The 19,184-nt window shown below is 48.4% G+C and overlaps 1 protein-coding gene across 1 annotated transcript; it reads right to left on the bottom strand.

The window, feature by feature from the left end:
• Nucleotides 1-5,201: 5,201 nt before the first annotated feature.
• On the bottom strand, nt 5,202-18,902 carry GFRA4 (GDNF family receptor alpha 4). The gene is made up of 7 exons (XM_009882488.1): nt 18,624-18,902; nt 15,821-15,901; nt 12,167-12,512; nt 8,934-9,043; nt 7,872-8,006; nt 7,466-7,623; nt 5,202-5,348 (listed from the first exon to the last, which is right to left on the bottom strand). The coding sequence occupies exons 1-7, from the start codon at nt 18,895-18,897 to the stop codon at nt 5,202-5,204; spliced, it is 1,251 nt and encodes a 416-aa protein (XP_009880790.1). The 5' UTR covers nt 18,898-18,902.
• Between the last annotated feature and the right edge of the window lie 282 nt (nt 18,903-19,184).

Here is a 19,184-nt window from a genome sequence, read left to right as displayed (position 1 = left end):
CATCAGACCTGCAACGCTTTCACAGCACATTTCAAGTTCGACCCACTGGAAATTTTCTTTGTGTTGGCAAAAGCCCGGCCGCCGAAACAGCCTGCACATCGCGGGGAAGGAAAAAGGCTTTGATGAGAGTCCTGAGTCTGGCCCTAACCCTCAGGCTTTGCTCCCCCTCTGCATCCTCATCTGCTTCGTGTATGCATGGAGACAAACATGATTTTTTAGGAAGAAAAGGTACAGTGTTTCCGGGTTTGACCTTGAACTCACTTTGTGTTTAGGAACTGACTTGAATTTCACTCAGTATTTTTATATATATTTTATATACATTTGTTTTCTTGAATTGTTTTCCACCCAAAATTGGTAAGAAAACATTCAATTTGCCTCTAATCAATTTTCCTTTTTTTTTTTTAAAGTTGCCAAAAATAGCTCACAGATGTTTGTGGCATGAACAGAAGTCTCCCCGGCTGGCACGAACCACCACCCTCCCTCCTCCTCCATCTCCCTTCCTCCTGTGCCCTGCAGGATGGTGCAGCTCCAACCACCCCCAGCTGTTTCCACCCACCCAGGTTACGCAGTGGCACCTCGGCATTAGTGGCTCCACATGCTACTAATTGTGGGTGCAATTATTCCCATCCCTGCTACATCTTGCAATGCCTCCCTCCTCCTGTGCTGGCACCAGCTTTGAGCTAAACCTTCCCCAAATTGTTCTCACAGCTTTGTATGCATCACCCTTGTGCACAGCACAAGCAGCCCCAGGACTCACGTGGGTCCGTGTCCCTTTCCCGGGTGGCATTGATGTCTCTCCACCTCAGCAGAGTTGTTTTTTCACCTGCCGCCCCTCCTTGCTGGTAGGCAGCAGACCAGAGCTGGGTTTCCAGCCAAGGACGGGGCATCTGAGCCCCACCGCTCTGCCAAACCCCCCAGACCATCCCCCCATTTCTTCCAGTTGCCCTTACGGCGTGACACCAGTGAGCTCGGCAGATGCACCAGCCTGGACATGCGGGCAAGGACAGCCCGGCATCACAGACAGGAGCAAGGGGGTCAGGAAAATGCATGTGTGCTTTATTCATGGATATGTTTGAATATTGACATGTACAGAAGAGATAAGTACAGGTTATACCCCAGTAGTGTAGGCAGATACCAACCGTCCTCCCCTAGGTGCACGCGCACACACACGCACACGTACGCACACAGCCTTTAGCATCACCATTGCTCCAACGCCGGCTCCCCGCCGCGGTGTCTCCCTCCCTTCTTATGTTCTTGCTTTGACAACAACGTGGTATTTGTACATACACAATATTTCACAGGCTTTCAGGACTGCCAAACCACTGGGAACAGTGCTGAGCAGCCAAAAAAATAGAGTTCAGTGGCTACAGAAAGCTTGGCTGGTTCTTTTTTTCTTTTTTTTTTTTTTTTTACCCTTGACTCTTCTTTGTGCTTATGAATGTCCTCAGGTATGGAGTAATTCCTAAAAAATCATCTCCCTTTCTCTCTCTTGGCTCACTCAGTCCTTTGCCTTTACAAGCAGCTGCTATGCCTTTGGTGGTTAGTCAAGAGGCTTAAAAATTAAGATCTGTGGTTCACTTCGCAGAGTTCAACAGAGATGAAATGTCATTAAAAAAAATTACTGACTTTTCACGAGGGAAAAAATGTTCCCTGCGCACACGTGTGTTTGGAGGGGGAGGGGAAGCATTTGGGTTTCCTGTGTCTAAAATAGACTGCTCAAAAGCCATCCTTTTTTGTGAAGTTTGATTCGTGAATGGGCTTGGAGGAAAAACTGACATTCAATATTGGAAAGAAGGGTGACATGCAGGTTTTTGGATCGTTATTTTTTTAAATTCTGTGCAATATGACTGCCCATCCCACCACCACCCCGGCCCTTCCCTACTGGGCAAGAGCCTTCTTGCTCTGTGCCTTACTCACTTCATTTCGAAGCATCCCCAGATCGCAGGGAATGCCTGGGAGAGTAGGACCTGGCCTGGGACAGGGCTTGAAGGATGCTGTATCCAAACTCACAGCACAGGACGAAGGCTGGGGACAGAGAATGCATTTGCAGACCTGCAACCTCAACTCTGCAGATGTTTTTGAGGCCCTTCAATCAAGAGCAGGAGGAGGAAACCCATCCAAATTCTAGCAGACACCCATTTATTCACTGTGCAATGTTTGCAGGGATCCCAGCAGAGCACTGCCATGGCCTTCTCATACAATGCCTCTGTGATATGATCCATGGTAGTTGGCTGTCACCTTCCACGGCCTTTGGGGGAACTTTTAGCTGTTGGTCTACCATCCTCCCAAAATTGAGGACTTGAGAAGAGACTGCTATGGGAATCGAGGGTCTCTTTGGCCTACGATGCTTAGAGACAAATAACATCCTAAAGAGTCTTTAAAGCAAGATATAAATCCAGGGGAGATGATGCTGTCTCTCATTGACCATTTCAGATAAATCTGCCAGAAAGTGTAAACATGGCCTGCTGTGGCACATGGTAATAGACCAGGTAACTTCTAGAGGTCTGCTCCATCTCTGGTAATCTGAGTAGGTTTCTCCACATCTATTTTTCACAGCATACCAGTCCTAAGGGAGAGCTGAAGTGGGGTTGCCAGTCATCCTGACCACCTAGAAAATGTCTGTCTCTGCTGGTTGCCAATCAGAGAAGGAAACGGCAAAGTGCCATTTCAACATCACCACCAGTGAGTTATAAGAGACACAGGAGCGGAGCCATGAAGGAATGCGGGAGTGATTACTCCTGGAAAGCAGCTACCTCTTTCATACCCATCCTACACAGAGGCTCAACCCATGCAAGAAGATTAAAGGCTGGTGGAGACCTGGCTTGCTGGGGCCAGATGTGTAGAAGAGCAGGGCATGATTACAGGACTTGAAAGGAAAGCAGTAGAAGGCAATTCACAGCATGACCTCATGATGTTGAGGTAGTTCCTTGCCTTTGAAGGGCTGAGCATCCGGTTTTAATCCCTTTCTCATCTGTGCCTTAGAGGACACAAGTTTTGCAGAGCTGCAGCTGGTAGTTGTGTCACTTGGTGCACGGATGGCTCCACAGTCTCTCAGAGGACACCGTTGTCCTAGATAAAGGGAAGATGTTCACAGCAACTCAGTGCATGGCTATGGCACTTTGAAGGGAGGGACTTCCCTGCCTGTAGCGCTACCTCCCTGCCTGTTTTTCTGATCTGCGTGAGCCTCTTGGCAGTGAAGACTTCACATACAAGTTTCAGTTCAGAGTGTGACCTAGACCCCTGCACACAAGACTTGGATCTCGGCGTGTTCCTTTGCACAGCCCTGGATTAGGATAACCAGGTGCTACAGCCCCAAGGACCTTGAGGAGCAGAACTTTGGATAGGATGCAGCCAGGAGGATTTCTGTGTATATCTTACACATCCACAAGCGTTCCCCTGAAAACAAGAGTGGTTTCATATTGCGCCAAAACCCAAGAAAATTGCTGTAGTTTCTCAGCAAAACCTGAAGAAAAAAAGCAAGGGAAGGTGTTCTGTAGGGAATGTGAATGTAAAGCACTGGACTTTGCTGCATCAGCTGCTGCTGAGCCTTTCTATGCATCCAAATGCTAAGGAACTAATGATGTTCCTTGAAGGAGCACAAACCAAGGAATAAATGCGCTGCTGCAAAACCCAGGCCTAAATACTCAGGGAGAATCTGGAGCTATTTCTATGCCTCCTGTGGCAGTCAGCCCGGGTAAACATTTATCTCGGGAAACCTTCTCACCTTTCCTCCCCATCTTCTTTCTTGGCTTGATCTAACGAGGGGTTCAACCCCCCAAGAAGGCACTGGGAGTCCTCAGCTCACCTCCTCGAGGGAAGACCCCTGAATGCTCAGGTAGCCCAAGGTCATGCATCTATCTCCCTATGCCCCAAGAGACCAGACAGACATTTGTCCTCATCCTCCAGCTGGGCTCTGGCTGCAGTAGAGTGGGTCACTTCACCAGCCTTTGCTTAAACCACCTCTCATCTGAGTAATTAGCACTTGGCAGGAAGCAAAGTCCTTCACGTGGTGACCTGGACACAAGCAATTGCCTCCACCAGCAATTCAAGGAGGGGAACCTTAGCAATTCACTCCCTACCTATGATATGATTCATGATTTGCCCTTTCCAAAAATTGGCTGGATATTTATGTCCGCAGGGCGGTGTCTAGCAAACCTTTTCTGTCCTCTCTCTTCCTTGTGTAACTAATGAAACTCCCTGACTGAAGACCCTCTGATCCTCTGTGAGACTGGTGGAAGCACAGGAGAATGGGTTGCGTTGGGCTCACATCGAGTCCTGCCTGTGGGCTCACATATTCATCCTGCATGGAGAAAGGTTTAACTTGGAGTGGGACAACATCAGTCTCTGGTTCTTTGGACGTGACAAAAAAATACCTACCCCAAACACTTTACAGGACCAGTGAACAGAGATGCTAGGGTTGGGACACAAAGAAAGCCAGCTGTAAACAAAACGCAACACACGTGTTTCTTCCTGAACACCATCAATACATGACACACATTTCTATAAAAAGGAGGGCCCAAGGGGTAGGTGACAGCTTGGAGATGCATGCTGGCCATGGTTTCAAGCGGGTGGATAATACCCGCAAGCCAGTTCATAGTATGGTTACTTGGTCCATCCCAGAGGTGCTTCAGGATCCTCTCCGGTGAATAAAACCAACCACCTTCTCACTGGGGCTCTGGTTTCATCCGTCTGAACCAGGTGGGCTGCCCTTTGGGTCCTGAGCAACCCTGGAGGCAGTCTGAACTCCACATCACTTCACATGTCCTGTCAAGACCCCCCCACCATGAGTCAGGGCTTCAGGAAACCTCCTGACAGCTCAGCCATCAAAAGTCTCCCCTGCTGGGGCAGGCAAAAGCATTTTCTTTGCAGCTCTCATTTCTTGGATCAACTCTCTTTTTCAGCTTTTCCAAGGGAATTGTCCAAGGCTTCGACCCCATCTGCAGAGAGCTGGAGACACAACAAAGCTGTGGGGTGGAAAGGTGGCCAGGACCAAGAATGAGCTGGTTATCAATGATGCTGATTGTATAAAATCAAATAAATTGGCAGACGGATGAGGAGGAGGAAGGGATGCCCACACACTCACCTCTCCTTCCCATCCCTTCCCTCCTCCCTCCCCTCCCACTGAAAAAGTTACTGGTCTGGTTGTTTTGTAAAGAAACCAACACAAAGAGAGTCTCTGCCTGGCATGTGCCCACCCTGCTTCACATCACAAAGAGGCTCAGCACAGCAAGAGCGGGGAGAAGCCACCTCTGCAGAGGAAAGGCTGCCCAGCAGAAGGGAGCTGCTGGGCTGGAGGTCCCTGATGACAGACGAGTGGAGCCCCGCAGGAGCCTCTCCTCTCCCGCCACCTGCAAGAGAAGGGAGGCAGCACAGGGTGAGTGGTATGTTTGTTCCCCACGTTGGTCCTTCTGAGGATTTAGGGCTTGGGGATCATCCAACTTTCCTATATGTGTGCATGTGCAGAGGGATCCAGGGCCAGTCTCAACACCCCAGCTCCAGTCTGGAGGTCAGCTTAGCTCTGTTGGAGGTGGTGGTGAAGGTGGTGGTGATACCATGGCATACAGCAGTCACCTTATGGGCACAGCCCTGGGCATGCAGTCTGCAGGTTTGGACAGTAGTTGGAAGTGTCTTTGTGTGAGGTGGATGCCTGGATGCCCACTCTGGTCAATGGAGATCCATGCAGCCCATGGAGCCACTGTTGGCCAGCAGCTCTTGTCTCCAGATGGAGATGTCCCTTGGGCATTGAAGACATCTCCACGGGGCTGGCAGACATTTCACCAAGCAGGAGCTGGGAGCCAGGGCTGTTACTCCAAAATACAGTGCATGTGTTTGCATGACTGACTCCTCCCCTGGGTGCCTACTCCTTGCAGACAAACTGCACCCTTCTCCTTTTACAGAGCATTGACCACAGAGGCTGAAAATTTGCTTTACTAGAGACTTTATTTGCATTAGTTGATAACTAAGATAATTTAGAGCCAAGGCTCTGCACTGTTAGGAAGATGGGAAGCAGATGGACTAGTTAGTCCATCATAGCTTTCCTCCTCAGGTCCAAGAATATGAACATTATTAAACATTGAACAAGGTCTGGGTTTGGAGTTGAGTCCAAAGTCAAGACTCAACTCCCCAGTTTCTCTTGCAGTGTCAGCAGGGACCATGCTCCAGCAGCACTCACACCTCAGCAGAGGGATGTGCTGCTGTCACGTGGATGTTGGGGATGTGGTAGGACCATCCCTGACTGCAGTCATTTTTCCAGCTTCCCACTTGCTGGTGGCAGCAGCAGTTGGCTATCTGGGCTTGACTGCCATTGATGAGGGAGGTTCACAGCTTCTCCATCACTTCCAGGAATAAAGCTCTCGGTGCAAGATCTGGACCTCAGGCCACCACTTGGATTGTGCTGAGGTCTGGGGAGCGCCATCTAAAAGTAACTCCTCCAGATCTCATGGGTGCAAAGTTTATGGCCTGATGAAAGCATGCCTGTGCTGTACATGGCCACCAATGCCCTGAGAAGCAGTGAGGGAAGCTGAGGCCACATCTCTGCACCTCCCAACCTGCTGTTCTGTGAAAACAGAGTGGAAGGAGGTGAATCAGGTGTTTTCCCAGCAAAAGAAACAGGGAAGAGGCTTAAAAAAAACAGTCTGTGGAAGCTCCCTGAAGGTATTGGCTAGCCCAGTACAAAGCCCACGCTCAGTCCTTGGAGTCTAGTTAACTGACAGCTTCTGTTACGTGAACGTTCAGCAAATCAGGGTCACTGTTAATTATTCAATAGTAAAATAATTCAATCTGAAAATTACTCTGGTGGGTGGCAAATCAAGGTCATTTCTTTTTATTTAAAAATAAAATATTTAATGCCTACTACTGCCATCAGCGGTAAATTCATCTGTTATTTGTTTTAAAATAATTTCACTTTAATATTACTTTGATACTAACAATTTGCTGATGACTAGAACCTTTCAGATGAAATTTTCCAACACTTAGCAAACCTTACTCAGTTAAGCCTCAATGTTATGACCTCGAGGATTCTCGCCTAATAAGGGAGGAAGCTGTGTCCCAGACAGCTGAAATGCTTCTGTGAAGCCACGCAGCTGCCCTGCAAGAGGGTGAGGAGCCAAACCAATGGTTCTGGCTCCCCTTCTACAGCCCTGAAAAGTCCATGGATTTCCCAGTACTTCTAAAAAACCATATGTCTTTGTAATACCCACAAAAGAAAAGAGAAGGTGACCAACAGGCAGGAGGGCAGAGTCAGGGATAGGAGCACATAGCCCTGTGCTTGATGTTGGGGAAAAATCTGTCAGAGCATGAAGAAGAGGGTGAATCAGGGACTCCAGGAGGTGGAGAGGAGGTTGGATGTCTACACATAGCTGAAATGGCACAGATGGAAGAGGGAAATGAGGTGAGAGGGGCTGGAGGGCATGGAGGATGTATAGACACTGCCAAGTATCTTAGGGCCAGGTCAGCCTTCTCCTACCTTGGTGGGCTGGAGATGCTCGAAGATGTTCTCTCTGAGGGTCACCACAGCTCTGTTGGCATTTCGCTCCTGCTTGTACATCTGTGTGGTGGGGGGGATGGATGGGGCCACAGCTGCATTCAGGTAGGTCCCATTGCCAAAGGCCAGAATGGCATTTTCTGTGTGTGTGAAAGAGATGGACAAAAGTGTTGTCAGGGCAACATTTCCAAGGCAAAGCACCAACCTCCAACCTCCTTCGACTGCATCACCCAAATGCATGCCAGAGGGTCTTCAGAGCTCCTTTGTTGAAAACTTGGACACCCACAGACTCTTGAGGACCAGGGTATCTTCATACCCTCATTCACAAGAAGCCTCACCAGCTTGTGGGTGATGCTGCTCTAGCAGCAATATGCCGGGTGATACTTACGGAGACAGATATTGTCGGTGAAGAGATGCAAAAAGCTCTCACACTCTTCCTGCCGGTTGCCGCTGGCATTGCACGTGCACCAGGGAGCTATGCTGGAAGTTGAGTTGTCAATGTAGTTGGGTGTGATGGGGCTGCCTGTGGGGAAAGATGGAGAAGTGTTGCTGCAAGGCTGGTACTTCAAGAGGGAGCAATGATTTCCCTCGCTTGCTCTGCTTACAGCCTCAGCTGAGTCCCTCTGTGATGGCAGTATGAGAAAATCCTTCAAGTGCTGGTGTCACAGATCTGTTTTGCTCCCAGGAAGGAGAAGAGGGGCAGTCACAACCCTTTTGTTCATCCCACCATGAACAAAACCTTGAGTCAATTAAAATGTGCTGTCAGTCCAATGAATGGGCAGCTCCTGGGACCTCGGGTTCCCTAATAACATTCAAAAACTGTATGTGAACGTGCATAAAGGTTTCCTCACTATCCTTGAAAATGCAAACTCAATCTCCATAATGGTCAGAGACAACAAAGGAAGGGTTAAACCAGAATGAAATCTTGACCCAAAAAGCTGTCAATCTATCCCATCCGTCAGAATGGACCAAGTCCAATGGCCATTGGCTCTTCTCTTTAGACTCTGGCTGTGCTTGTGGGTCTCTGCAGCATCTGAAAACCCAGTTTGACATCCTCTGAAGTCAGCAAGATGGCATTGGATGGTGATTTCCAGTAGCATCACTGGTGATGGCATGAGGGAACCCCTAACAGAGCAGATGCCCTGGGACGGTCCATCTATTTCCACCTGAGAGAGAAGCTGGGATCTTGCAGCAGCACACGGTGCATGGTTTTTCTCCCTCCACTGCAGCTATCCTAACTTTACCCCATACTCATGGCTTATGTTCCTTTTGTAGTCATGGCAGAGAGAAAGCCCAGCATCTCCCTGAGATCCCAGTCTCAGCTCTCCACCTTACTGTCCTCACAGCTTTTAGCTGACCAGAGTAAGAGGAGAGGTTTCCCACACAGAGGAGACAATTCCCACCCACCAGAGAGTGGGAGAGAGACCGGTTGAAGGATGCAGCCTCTTACCTATGATCCCTGTATACGCCAGGAGACAGGCAGCATAGCTGTCCCTCCGGCAGCCACTTGCAGCCTGCAGGGACGGCTGGCAATTGAACTGGAACTCCGCATAGCGGGACCTGGTGGAGTGAGACCACAAGGTGGGATATATTAGCACAGATATTCGGAGCAAAAAGGGACCTAACAGCACACTGGCGGTGTTTGCAGAAGGGAACACATTTGCAAAATTCTTTGTTGTGGTAGGTGTTGCCAAACCAGCCTGAGTGAATGTTATTTTATACTCTCCCCCCGCCGCCCCCAACAAACGCAGGTTTTATCCCTTTGAGATGAGACATGAACAAGGGCTGTAGTTACTGTCTTACAGGCTTCCTCTGGGACTGCAAGACAGGTCCAGTCTTGGAAGAAATGTTTGTTTTCTGGTGTGTGAAGCTGGTTTTTGAGGGAAGAGCTGTTGAGACAGTGAGGGAATTCATTCTGTATTGCCATTATCTGACTCTTGAGTCATAACTTCCCCTAGAGACTTAAGCCTTCATTTTCAGGCTGATTTCCTGAAAGAGAGAATCACTCTGGTCCAGTTTCTCTCTCTTCAAAGGCTGTGCTCTAAATGTAGCTGAGGTCATCCTCAGATTAAGGGAAATGACCAAAGGCTCAGATATGAAATGCTCTACGTGTCATCAGGGCTGCTGCCACATCCTCTGTGGCAGGGACCCATTCTCAGGAGAAGGCTGGGGTCTCTGGAACCTGTGGAGCAAGAGCTGTACGACATACAGCTCTGACCACTGACCATAGTGCCTTGTTTTTCGTGTTGTCTAGGTCAAAGCACCAAACCAAACCACTTAGCACAAAGCAGCTTTGAATCACACACTGGGCTTGTTGGGACTGTCTGGACCACGCAGGGAAGGAGGTGCATCATTCAGACAGATTGTCAGATTGCTCTTTGCATGTGGCTCCCCTGCCAGCTTGGTTGAATAAACTCTGTAAATCATGCTGCCAACCAGATATTTGCCACCTAATTCTTTAGGGATGAGTCAGTTGTTGGCACATGGACATCTAATGTTGTTTGGACACTGTAGGATATCTAAGACATCCACATGGGGCTTTCAGGTAGGACATAGGACCTACTGGAGATTCAGACCCATCTAAACAGGCATCCCGTGACCAGATAAAAAGGCATCTCACATGGCATTTGAGCTGCTTAGGAAACTCAAGCAAGCACTAACACTGCCGACACTTGAGGGTAGAGCCCTTTAGGTGAAAACCTGCAGTGTCTGAACTGGGTACCTCAAATGTTTGCTTTGCCTGTGCAATCTCAGAAAAACTGAGCATGTTGCTCCTCCCAGACAGCCTCTCTCTTCCAGTCTTTTTGTTGGTGCTCCTGGTCAGTGTCAGCACTGAGACTTGCACTTTCCCACCCATTTCTCTCCTCCTCCCCAGTCTTTTCCTTTTTTTCTCTTCTTTGTTCCCATGTTTGTGCCATACCAACCCCTTTCTCCTATGCCATGGCCAGGCAAACCCTCTTGCCCAAATTTTTGCTGCATTATTTAGGGAAGGGAGGTACTGATTTCAGGTTTTGTATTATTCATGTTAGTAGAGGCCACCCCTACAAGCTGGGAAATTCAAGAGGTTACAGCTGTGAAGAAGCTGCAGGAGGACTAAGCAGTGCAGGCAGGGTTAGCCCTGGAGTGTTTTACTCTATTTCTTTAAAGTGCCGTGATTTGTTCCTGGCTCTCCTTGTGGTTTCTGCACTGCTAGCTTTGACCAGGTCACACGTCAATCCCTTGCTCCCGCCGTGTCTCTAGAGGATGTTTTATATTATGCATTCAGAGACCAAGGAACCAGATAATTAACAGCTGTGCCGCTTGCAGGAAACGGTTTCCAGCCTCCTGGGAAGCAGCATTCTCCCCTTTGAACCTCTTATTTCCCTCTGGGCCCACTTGTCTTGTTAGGGAGAGGGCAGTACCCGTCCGTTTCGGATTCCCTGGGTAGTTGGGTGAAATCTGGGCAAGAGCTGGTGTGGCTCAGGGGCTTTGCATCTTTCAGAGTCAGCTTCAGATGTATATCTCAGTTGTTCTCCTTTGTGCATATTTCTGGGGTGCAGAGGGGTGAGGGTATTAGTACCAGTCCATCCTTCCAAGAGGATGCTGCTGCTCTCACCTCCCTTAGTGAAAAGACTTATTTTTTTAACTGTAATTTAAAGATGATGTGCTGGTAGGGGATGGCTGCTGGAAGTTCAGCTCAGGAAGTCCCAAAGCCAGCAATAATTAGAGACTGGGACAATACTGGGACATGTGTCCTACACTTCGTATTGTGCTCTTTTCCAGGTGTCTGCTCATGCCCACAGTTGCACACAGGACGCTGGGCTGGGACCACCACATTTGGTGCAGTACAGCTGCTGGTACGGTCCTACATCTCTTACTGACAGATGGGCACCGCTCCTGAGAGCTGTATGTGGATTAAAATTCTGGAGTATCAAAGAATTTTTGAGAAATCGAGGGGTGAAAATAATACAGCTGAGGGAAAAAAACTTAAGGGGTATGCCTGTGAGTGTGCCCAGTGTGATGGGTCTGTGCATGTGTGCATGCAAAGGGCTTAAATGGAAACAGAGGAGCAAACCACCCTGGCCACATACTGCATGGTGGACCTGGAGTGAGAACTGTGACTGAGACTCCTATTGCAATCACTAGAACATCCAGCCTTGCAGCAGAAGGGTATATTTTTATATACATAATTAATTTTTCTAATTAAAAAAAAAAAAAAGAGAGAGAGAAAGCCATGGTTTTAAGATGTGCCTGTGACTGTTAGGATAACTTGGGTACTCCTGTAGGATGCTCTTGGCTAGGGGAGATAGACAGTGAGGAGACAGATTGGTGAAAGTGACTGCAAGCACACCACACCACACTACATCCCTGCCTAGCTTGCACCTTCATGGAACTATTTCCATAGTGGTATGTCTTTAGGACCAAAACCAAAAACCCATAGAAAAGGTCTAAAAAAGCTTCAGCACAAACTTCTCAAACCTTCTCCTGTCTGTTAACATTTTTGTATAGAGTATGAGACAAGGACATGGGTCATGGGAAGGAGCCACTCAGGCAACGACCTATGTTGATGGGATGGGTGCCTCCAGACAAGACCCTTCAGGCAGGTGCATTGGCTCTGATCACCAGGCTGTCACTGGTGGATGAATCCCAGGCTTGTCCAAGGGACTGCTCTCCACAGCGGCCACCCCAATGTGTGAACGTTACCTGCAGACGTAGTTTTCCCGGCAGGAGTCCAGCGGTGCCAGGCAGTTGGGCTTCTCCTTGGACTCATAGGAGCAGGCAGGCACAATGGTCTGCCGCCTGCGTTCAGCACAGGCTGTGTCATCACAAGGGCAGAAGAGCAGCTCGTGGGTGTACTCGGGCGGCACGCGGTCAAAGAACTTGCGCAGAGCCTTGTGGCACTTGGAGCGGTTGCAGGTGTCGGCCCGGGCCAGGCGCCGGATGCAGAAGGAGACATACTCTGTCCGCAGCCGCTGGCACATCTCATCCACGTTGCAGGCTTTGGCGGCATCCAGGCACCGGTTCACCTGGGTCACCTCGTTTTCAGACCCTGTGAGGTGGTGAGAAATGGTGTTAGAGTTTCGCGCTGACATCCCTGATAGCAGCACCACCTTATGCTGAGAACTTCATCCCTGTTCTGCTCCCATCCATGACCACCTCAGTGAGGCCACCACCCGATCTAGGAAGGTAGGGGCCTAGATGAAGTCAGCCTTTGCTCTCTGTGTCCCAGCAGGGCTGAATCTCTTTTCCCTACTTACCTTTCCAAAGAGGTGCCATGGCCACACAAGAAACCTCACAGCCCAGAGCCTGCTACACCAAACCCCTACATTTAATGAAATGAAGCTTTTCCCTACCCTGGGCATTTTATAACGCTTTACCAATGTGAATTAACCAACTTGAGGCTGGGGAAGACAGAAGTCATTAGAAAGTGTATCTACTTATGGCCATGACTAGATCCATCAGTGGGATGGAATCTCTTCTAACTTTCTTTTTCAAAAAAGTTGCTCAAGATCAAACACTGTCAGTGGCCATGCCATGTCTCCTGATACATACGTGGTCTGTGCTAACCCTTGCACCCCAGACCCTCTACCCTGTGCAATAAGTTTCCTCAGGTCTCCAGAGGGTCAAGTTGGGCTTTGGCAGCAGCTGTGCTACGTTCATCCCAGGACCCACCCAACTAAGTGACAGCTGTCCAGTTCTCAAAGCCCAACAGCAGTGCTCTAGCTTCCCCCATCCAGACCAGTCCTGCCCAGTATGTCCAACTTCTCTTAGACAAGAGGAGAACAAAAGTCCAGGATTAGCAGTCTGGGTGGGAGATCAGGGGTGTGCTGTGGGGATGCAGGGAAGTTAGAGGAAAACCTGCAGCCAGGGGAACAATCAGGAAAATAAAGCAAAAACTGTGGTGACGGATGAGAAATACACTGTCTTCAGTAGGCAAAGAGGGGTCTCAGGAGTTTATATGTGAACAACCTCCTGTTCAAATACAGGAACAGGTAAGAGTGAAAGATACTTGTATAACACTACTGTTAGGGGTCCTCCAAGGATGGTCTGGGCTCTTTTTATAGAGGGGTGAAATGCTACAGAGTCCCTGGTAGGAGTTGGTCGAGACATTAGGCTCTGTCTGATCAGAGAGATAAGATGAGGGTCCTCCAAGCATGAGAGAGAAAATGAATTCGAAGCCGTTTTTCACCTCTCTGGATTAAGCCCATGACCTGAAGCGTGGTAGAAGGACTTTCTCCCCTGCAGAGAAGGATTGTTCACAGAGGAAAAATCCCCAGAATGATGAATTTCCAATGCAGAGTCAAGCCCTATCTTTGGCCGGGAGTTAAAACCAGCCAGTCACTGCTGACAAGTGTCAAAACATTGACAGTGTCTCTGAGCACTTCAAAACTGGCTGCCCTCCTTCATTTTCACTGACGTTATCAGATTGTCCTTCTCCAAGCATTTATTTTTCCCTTCCTGTTGTCCCCACTGCTTGCGGTGAGCTGGAAGTCAAATTTTGAGCTTTGCAGCTATTTTATGATGAGTGAAACTGATGCTCGGTGTGTTCCTACCACGTAGGTACTTCCCTTTAAAAATGCCCAAGAGATGAATATTCTTAGAGCATCAGTTTATGCTGGGGAGCTGTCAGCAAACGTGTAGGAAACAGTTACTTAGAAGGGTTTCATTACCCATTCAGTTAATGAATCACAGGGAACACACTAGCTTTTCTCCTCTTCCCACGCAACAACAGAGGATGTGCTTTTTTAAATCACCTCTACAATTAGAGTGGAGGGATATAATTCCATTTGTACGTTTTCAATAGTGGCCATATATTGTTTATGCAAAATTTGGTTAAAAATACCGGTTGCTCTGACTTGGCATAGGGTCATGGGAATGCCTTCTGTTTCAGCAATTGGAAATTTATTTTGGTAGATTTGAAAGAGGGTCCTTTGGCAATGCTGACCGTATAATCCTAGGCACTGGACAGGCATGGGGCAGCAGTTCATAAGATGTTTTATAGAAGGTGTTGATGAGTATAAATAAGGAAAAAAAGGTTAAACCAGGAAATATCACGTCCCTAGTTGGATGCTGAGTCCTTTGGTACATATCCTTGCTGCTCCAGGTCCATTTGCTCTGCTGCCCAACCAGTTTCAGTCTGCTTTAAAAACCTGAAAATGTGCTAACCATGCATAAAAATTCCTGGGTTTCACTGTACTCTGAAGAGCCCTGTAGGACTTCCAGCGAAAGAGGAAAAACTCTAGCAAAGAAGGCCATGACCCGGCAAACAGTTTTGTGCATGCTTCACTTTCCATGCTCAAATCAGTCAAGTGGAGTCAATAAGAAGATGTGAGGTCAGGGAGTGCCCCCCCCCTTCCCCTCGCTGCTCAGATTGTCGAGGGCTGATGGGTTAATTTGCTCCTGGACATTTTCACCTAACAAGTGCCTCACTATCTCGGGGACTGCAGACATCCATCAGCTGCGGGGACGTGCTGCTCCTTACTCGCTTGGGTGCACTCCAGCTGTGGATGCCATCCCGGAGTCAGGTGCATGTTTGGGAAGAGCTGCAAGAGGACTGCTGTTTTGGCACATCTGCCAGAGACACACAAGGAGTACATTACCTGCTTCCAGATGGGTAGTTTGGTAACAAAAGTCACCGTTGGTAAAAGCTTCCCTGTGGCTGTGGTGCATAAGCAGAGCTGAACGCTGGTTGTGGTGGCAGCTGTGATGTTGGTGATGGATGGCTTGATAGCTACCGCACTGACCTTTTAACTGCTGAGCCAGGGGTTCATGCCCTGGAGGGGGTTAAAAGGCGTCGGGCAGATCTGCTCATGTTATTAAGCAGATTACATGATGCAGAGCAGAACACGGGTCTGAGTCCTGAGGTTGCCCTCAGGGCATGGGGTTAAAGGCTGTGGCTGGGATCAGCTAGTAGGTTAGGTTATTGACCTTTTTGCCTGCAGAGTTTGACCCTGTTTTGTTCCCATACCTAACAATACGCAAGCAGCCCCTGTTCTGCAGGGTATCTGCATGGCACAGGTCATCCACCTGCTACGAAGAATCAGCCCACCTGTGATGGCTCATTGGAAGAGGCCTTCCTACTATGACCCCCAATCCCAGCCTGCCACAGTATGGACATAAAAAAATCCAAAGAACAAAAACCACAAGTGCTTCTTCCTAGGACAAGCTCTTCTACCAATAGTTTAGCACAGGAATAATAAACAGCTCCTTGGAAAAATGATTGCAAGTTCTCGGCAATGTTTTGTGAAGATATCACAAGAGACCACAAAGGACCGCCTTGTCCATAGCGCTTGATCCCACAGCCAGTTCCCCCCTGTTTGAACCAGTCAATGTAAGAGTATCTTCCCACACACCTACCTGCAGTGATGGATGCCAGCCGGACGTAATCAAAGCCTCTGATGAAAGGCTCATAAGGGGAACTCTCCAGTACATTCATGCCTGAGTCGAAAAGAGAAGTTAGTGAGAAGGCAACTCAGGGTCCTGAGGGATATCCAAGACGTACGAGGTTCAAGAGATGCAGTGCAGGTTTGTTTGGTGGGTCCAAGGGAACGTGTGCTCTAAAGGTCATAAGTAAAGGGATACTCAGAGTCACAGGAACTGGTGTATGGCCATACCCTTAGGGAAGGGAATAGGATGCAACTGGCTTTTAAAAACAGATCAAAGCTTTGGAGTAGGACAGCCTCTCAGGGAACCGTTAAGTTGCAACCCTCTATAGTCTTGTGCCCCTTTACAGGGATTGCCACTGAGGACACCAGACTGTAGCACAGGCTCTTGCTTATGGGCAGAGTTCAAACCACCAGCTCCCTACAGACATGTGGTTTCCATCACCATTCTTACTATTTCCTGTATGTCCCTCCCTGGGTCAATGGTCTTCACCTGTTCCTAGGACACAGCCAGGGCTGTGCACAGGGCTGTATGTGTGGCAACACACACACCTTCATATTTATTAACACCTGTCCCTTCCCCTTGCTAACAGCCCTTTCTTACTTGCCATAGAGCTAATGACCCACAGCTCCTGCAGAAACTTCCCCTCTTTATTTTTAAGTTGCGGGGAAGCTAATTTTATTCAATCGGCACTTCCCTCTCATCCGCTCAATGGTCTGTAATGCCCCGTCATCCTGATGGATACCACAGAATAGTACTGAAGCAAACAGCTCAGTATCTTCTTTTTTATTTTTATTATTTATTAGACATTTAGATGGATACGGACAGCAGCAGCATATGTACTGACTGGGATAAAAGGACTATCAAACCTCATGCTCCAGGCATATGCTGATCACCAGCTGTGGTCAGGAAGAAATGGCTCCCAGGGTACACAGCCCTATGCAATTACCACAGGTGCATTACAAGGCAGGTTTACACCATCATTGAAATATCTTGCATCGTTACTGACTGGAGAGGGGCCCATTTGTATGTTCCAGCGTAGCAGTTTTATGTCCTGATGATATAGCACCTTATCAGAGAATTGTTATCGGGTTGTCATCATGTTATTGTGTCTCCAAATGGGAAGGTGGCTAAACACAGGCGAGCTCAAAAGAAGCTGAGTAAATAGCACGCTTTGTAAATTCCCTGAGCACACACTTCCACAATTGATTTTATAAGAGGGCTTCTAGGAAGCTTTTAACAGCCTCCTGGGTATGTATGACTGAGAGACAAAGCTCTACATGGAGCATGTGGATTGGCTTCCTTTCTCAGTCAATTAAACATGTGTAAGGACTCTGAAACATGTGACTGTTATGAAATATATTTCCCCAGGGAAATTAAGGCAAGGAAATCAAAGGTTTGGGAGTGTGAATCTGCACTGAAAGTGAACTCAGTGCTTGAAGAAATGCAGGGCTCAGGACATGACAGCAGAGGAGAAGTAGGGCAGAGTCTGGGCAGTCTCCAATAACAGCCCTCTCACAGTCATCCCCAAGACGAAGGTCCCAAGCCGCTGGGCAGGAAGCCCATCCAAGCTGACCATGCAGCATCCATCTCCTACTCTACATCTGGACACCCAGGCCTGGCCCCTGCCTCCTCCCAGCACTCCCTGCCATTCTCTCACTGCTCTTCCATCCGCGGTCCTGAAGCTGGAAGTCCCGCTGACAGCACTGTCCTGCAGAGCCAAGTCTCAGATGAACTCTGCCCAAAGCTTCAGGCCATGAAGGTCAGTGGGAAAGGAGTTGTGAGGCAGCCTGTTAAGGTGAATGGAGAGGCTGGATTGCCACCTCTTCCCCAGACTTCACTTCAATGAAAACAGATTCACCTGGCACGTGATTATGGGAAAGATTGGAAGCTGGAGGGTGCTGAGGTCTTTTATTTCCCCAGTCAGTTCATAGCACTGTGCTCTGCACCTTGCAAGCTGTGGCACCCGAAAGCTTTCTGAGAACTTGATGAAGCAGTTCCTATTCTGGCAAGTCGGTGCGTTATAGTCTCCATCCTCTCTGTTTTGCTTGGCCTTTTGGCCTGTGTTATCACCCCTGCACCTTTCCTTTCAGCTTTCAGCCAGCAGTGTTTTATTAATCTATTTCGCAGCCCATGGCTGGAAGGTTCTGTTTTATTCCCCGTTTTAATTTTCATGGTGCATAAAATACTCACCAGCCTGACAAGGAAGAGTTACGGCCACTGAGGTGCACTTTTATGATGACTCTTAAAAACCGTCAAAATCCAAACTTACTAAATACTGGCTCTGGGAACACTTTAAATTCTAACTTCATGTCACCAGCCCCAAATCTTCACTAACCCAAAGACACTGGTGCATTTGAGAGCCTCCAAGAGAGTGATTTTTTTTAAGTTCATGCTGGCTTTTCCTCAATGTCCATGCTTTGTATAGCGTTTCTGTAAAATCCACAGCTTTCATGGTCTTGGCTAGCATAGTTACATGCAAAATTTACTATACATTTCCCCAGAAAAAGATTTCAAGGGATACTGCAATCATCACAAAAGAGAGACCAGGTCAAAAAAAAAAAAAAAAAAAAAAAAGGAGATGTCTCAGGTTTTCAGGATTGCTTCCCCCAAAATATCATTACTGTGGGGGTCAGTAGGTCTTGAGAAGGAACAGAATACTACAGGAGTGACCTTTTTTTTTCAGCCACTTTGGTGCTGGGGAGCTCTGTAGAAAGCCCCAACAGTAATTCCTTTTTAGGAAGATCATCAGAAATAAGTACCCTGCTTGACTGACCTTCCATCAATGTGTGGTGGATGCTCCAGTAGACACTCAAGCAGTGCTTCTCCTTTTTCATGCCTCGCTTGCACTTGCATCCATACAGCTGGCTGGACAGCAGGGCCGTCACAGTGCTCCGGCACTGGTTCTTGGCATCAGGGCCCAGCTTGTTGGCTCCATTGCCTGCGATGCATTGCCGGAGGGTCCTGAATTTGGCACTGCAGATGGGGTCGTTGGTGCAGGACTCGCCTGCTTGAAGGCAGTCCCTGCTCGAGCTGACAGCTTCCGCCATACCTTCTGCAATAAAACCAGAGAAGGGGTGTAAGGGTGATGGAGCAACCCCAGGAAGGAAATGAATTTTGTCTCCCATGAGCTGGACCTGGCTGGGATGTCCATCTTCACATGCAGAGATGGAAATCCCTCTCATCACCATCCACTCTACAAGCAACGATTCTGCTTCTGAAGTGGGCAGATCCCTCCCCAACATGTCAACTGAAAGGCTTGAATTCCCAGGCTTGCCAGTCCTACTCATGGATTGCCCCCATGATGGGGAGAACTGGCTGCTCGAGTGTGCTACAG

The sequence above is a fragment of the Charadrius vociferus genome, unplaced genomic scaffold (genome assembly GCF_000708025.1).
Source record: "Charadrius vociferus isolate BGI_N301 unplaced genomic scaffold, ASM70802v2 scaffold213, whole genome shotgun sequence".
Taxonomy (NCBI): domain Eukaryota; kingdom Metazoa; phylum Chordata; class Aves; order Charadriiformes; family Charadriidae; genus Charadrius; species Charadrius vociferus.
This window is presented reverse-complemented; position numbering and strand designations above follow the sequence as displayed.

Excerpts from the sequence above, each read along its gene's own strand:
- GFRA4 (XM_009882488.1), bottom strand. The coding sequence starts at position 18,897 with ATGGCGGAAGCTGTCAGCTCGAGCAGGGACTGCCTTCAAGCAGGCGAG. Across the intron at positions 8,007-8,933 it reads GGCGTATACAGGGATCATAG|GCAGCCCCATCACACCCAAC; the intron begins GTAAGAGGCTGC and ends CTTTCCCCACAG. Across the intron at positions 5,349-7,465 it reads AGCATCTCCAGCCCACCAAG|GTGGCGGGAGAGGAGAGGCT; the intron begins GTAGGAGAAGGC and ends CTTCTCTTGCAG.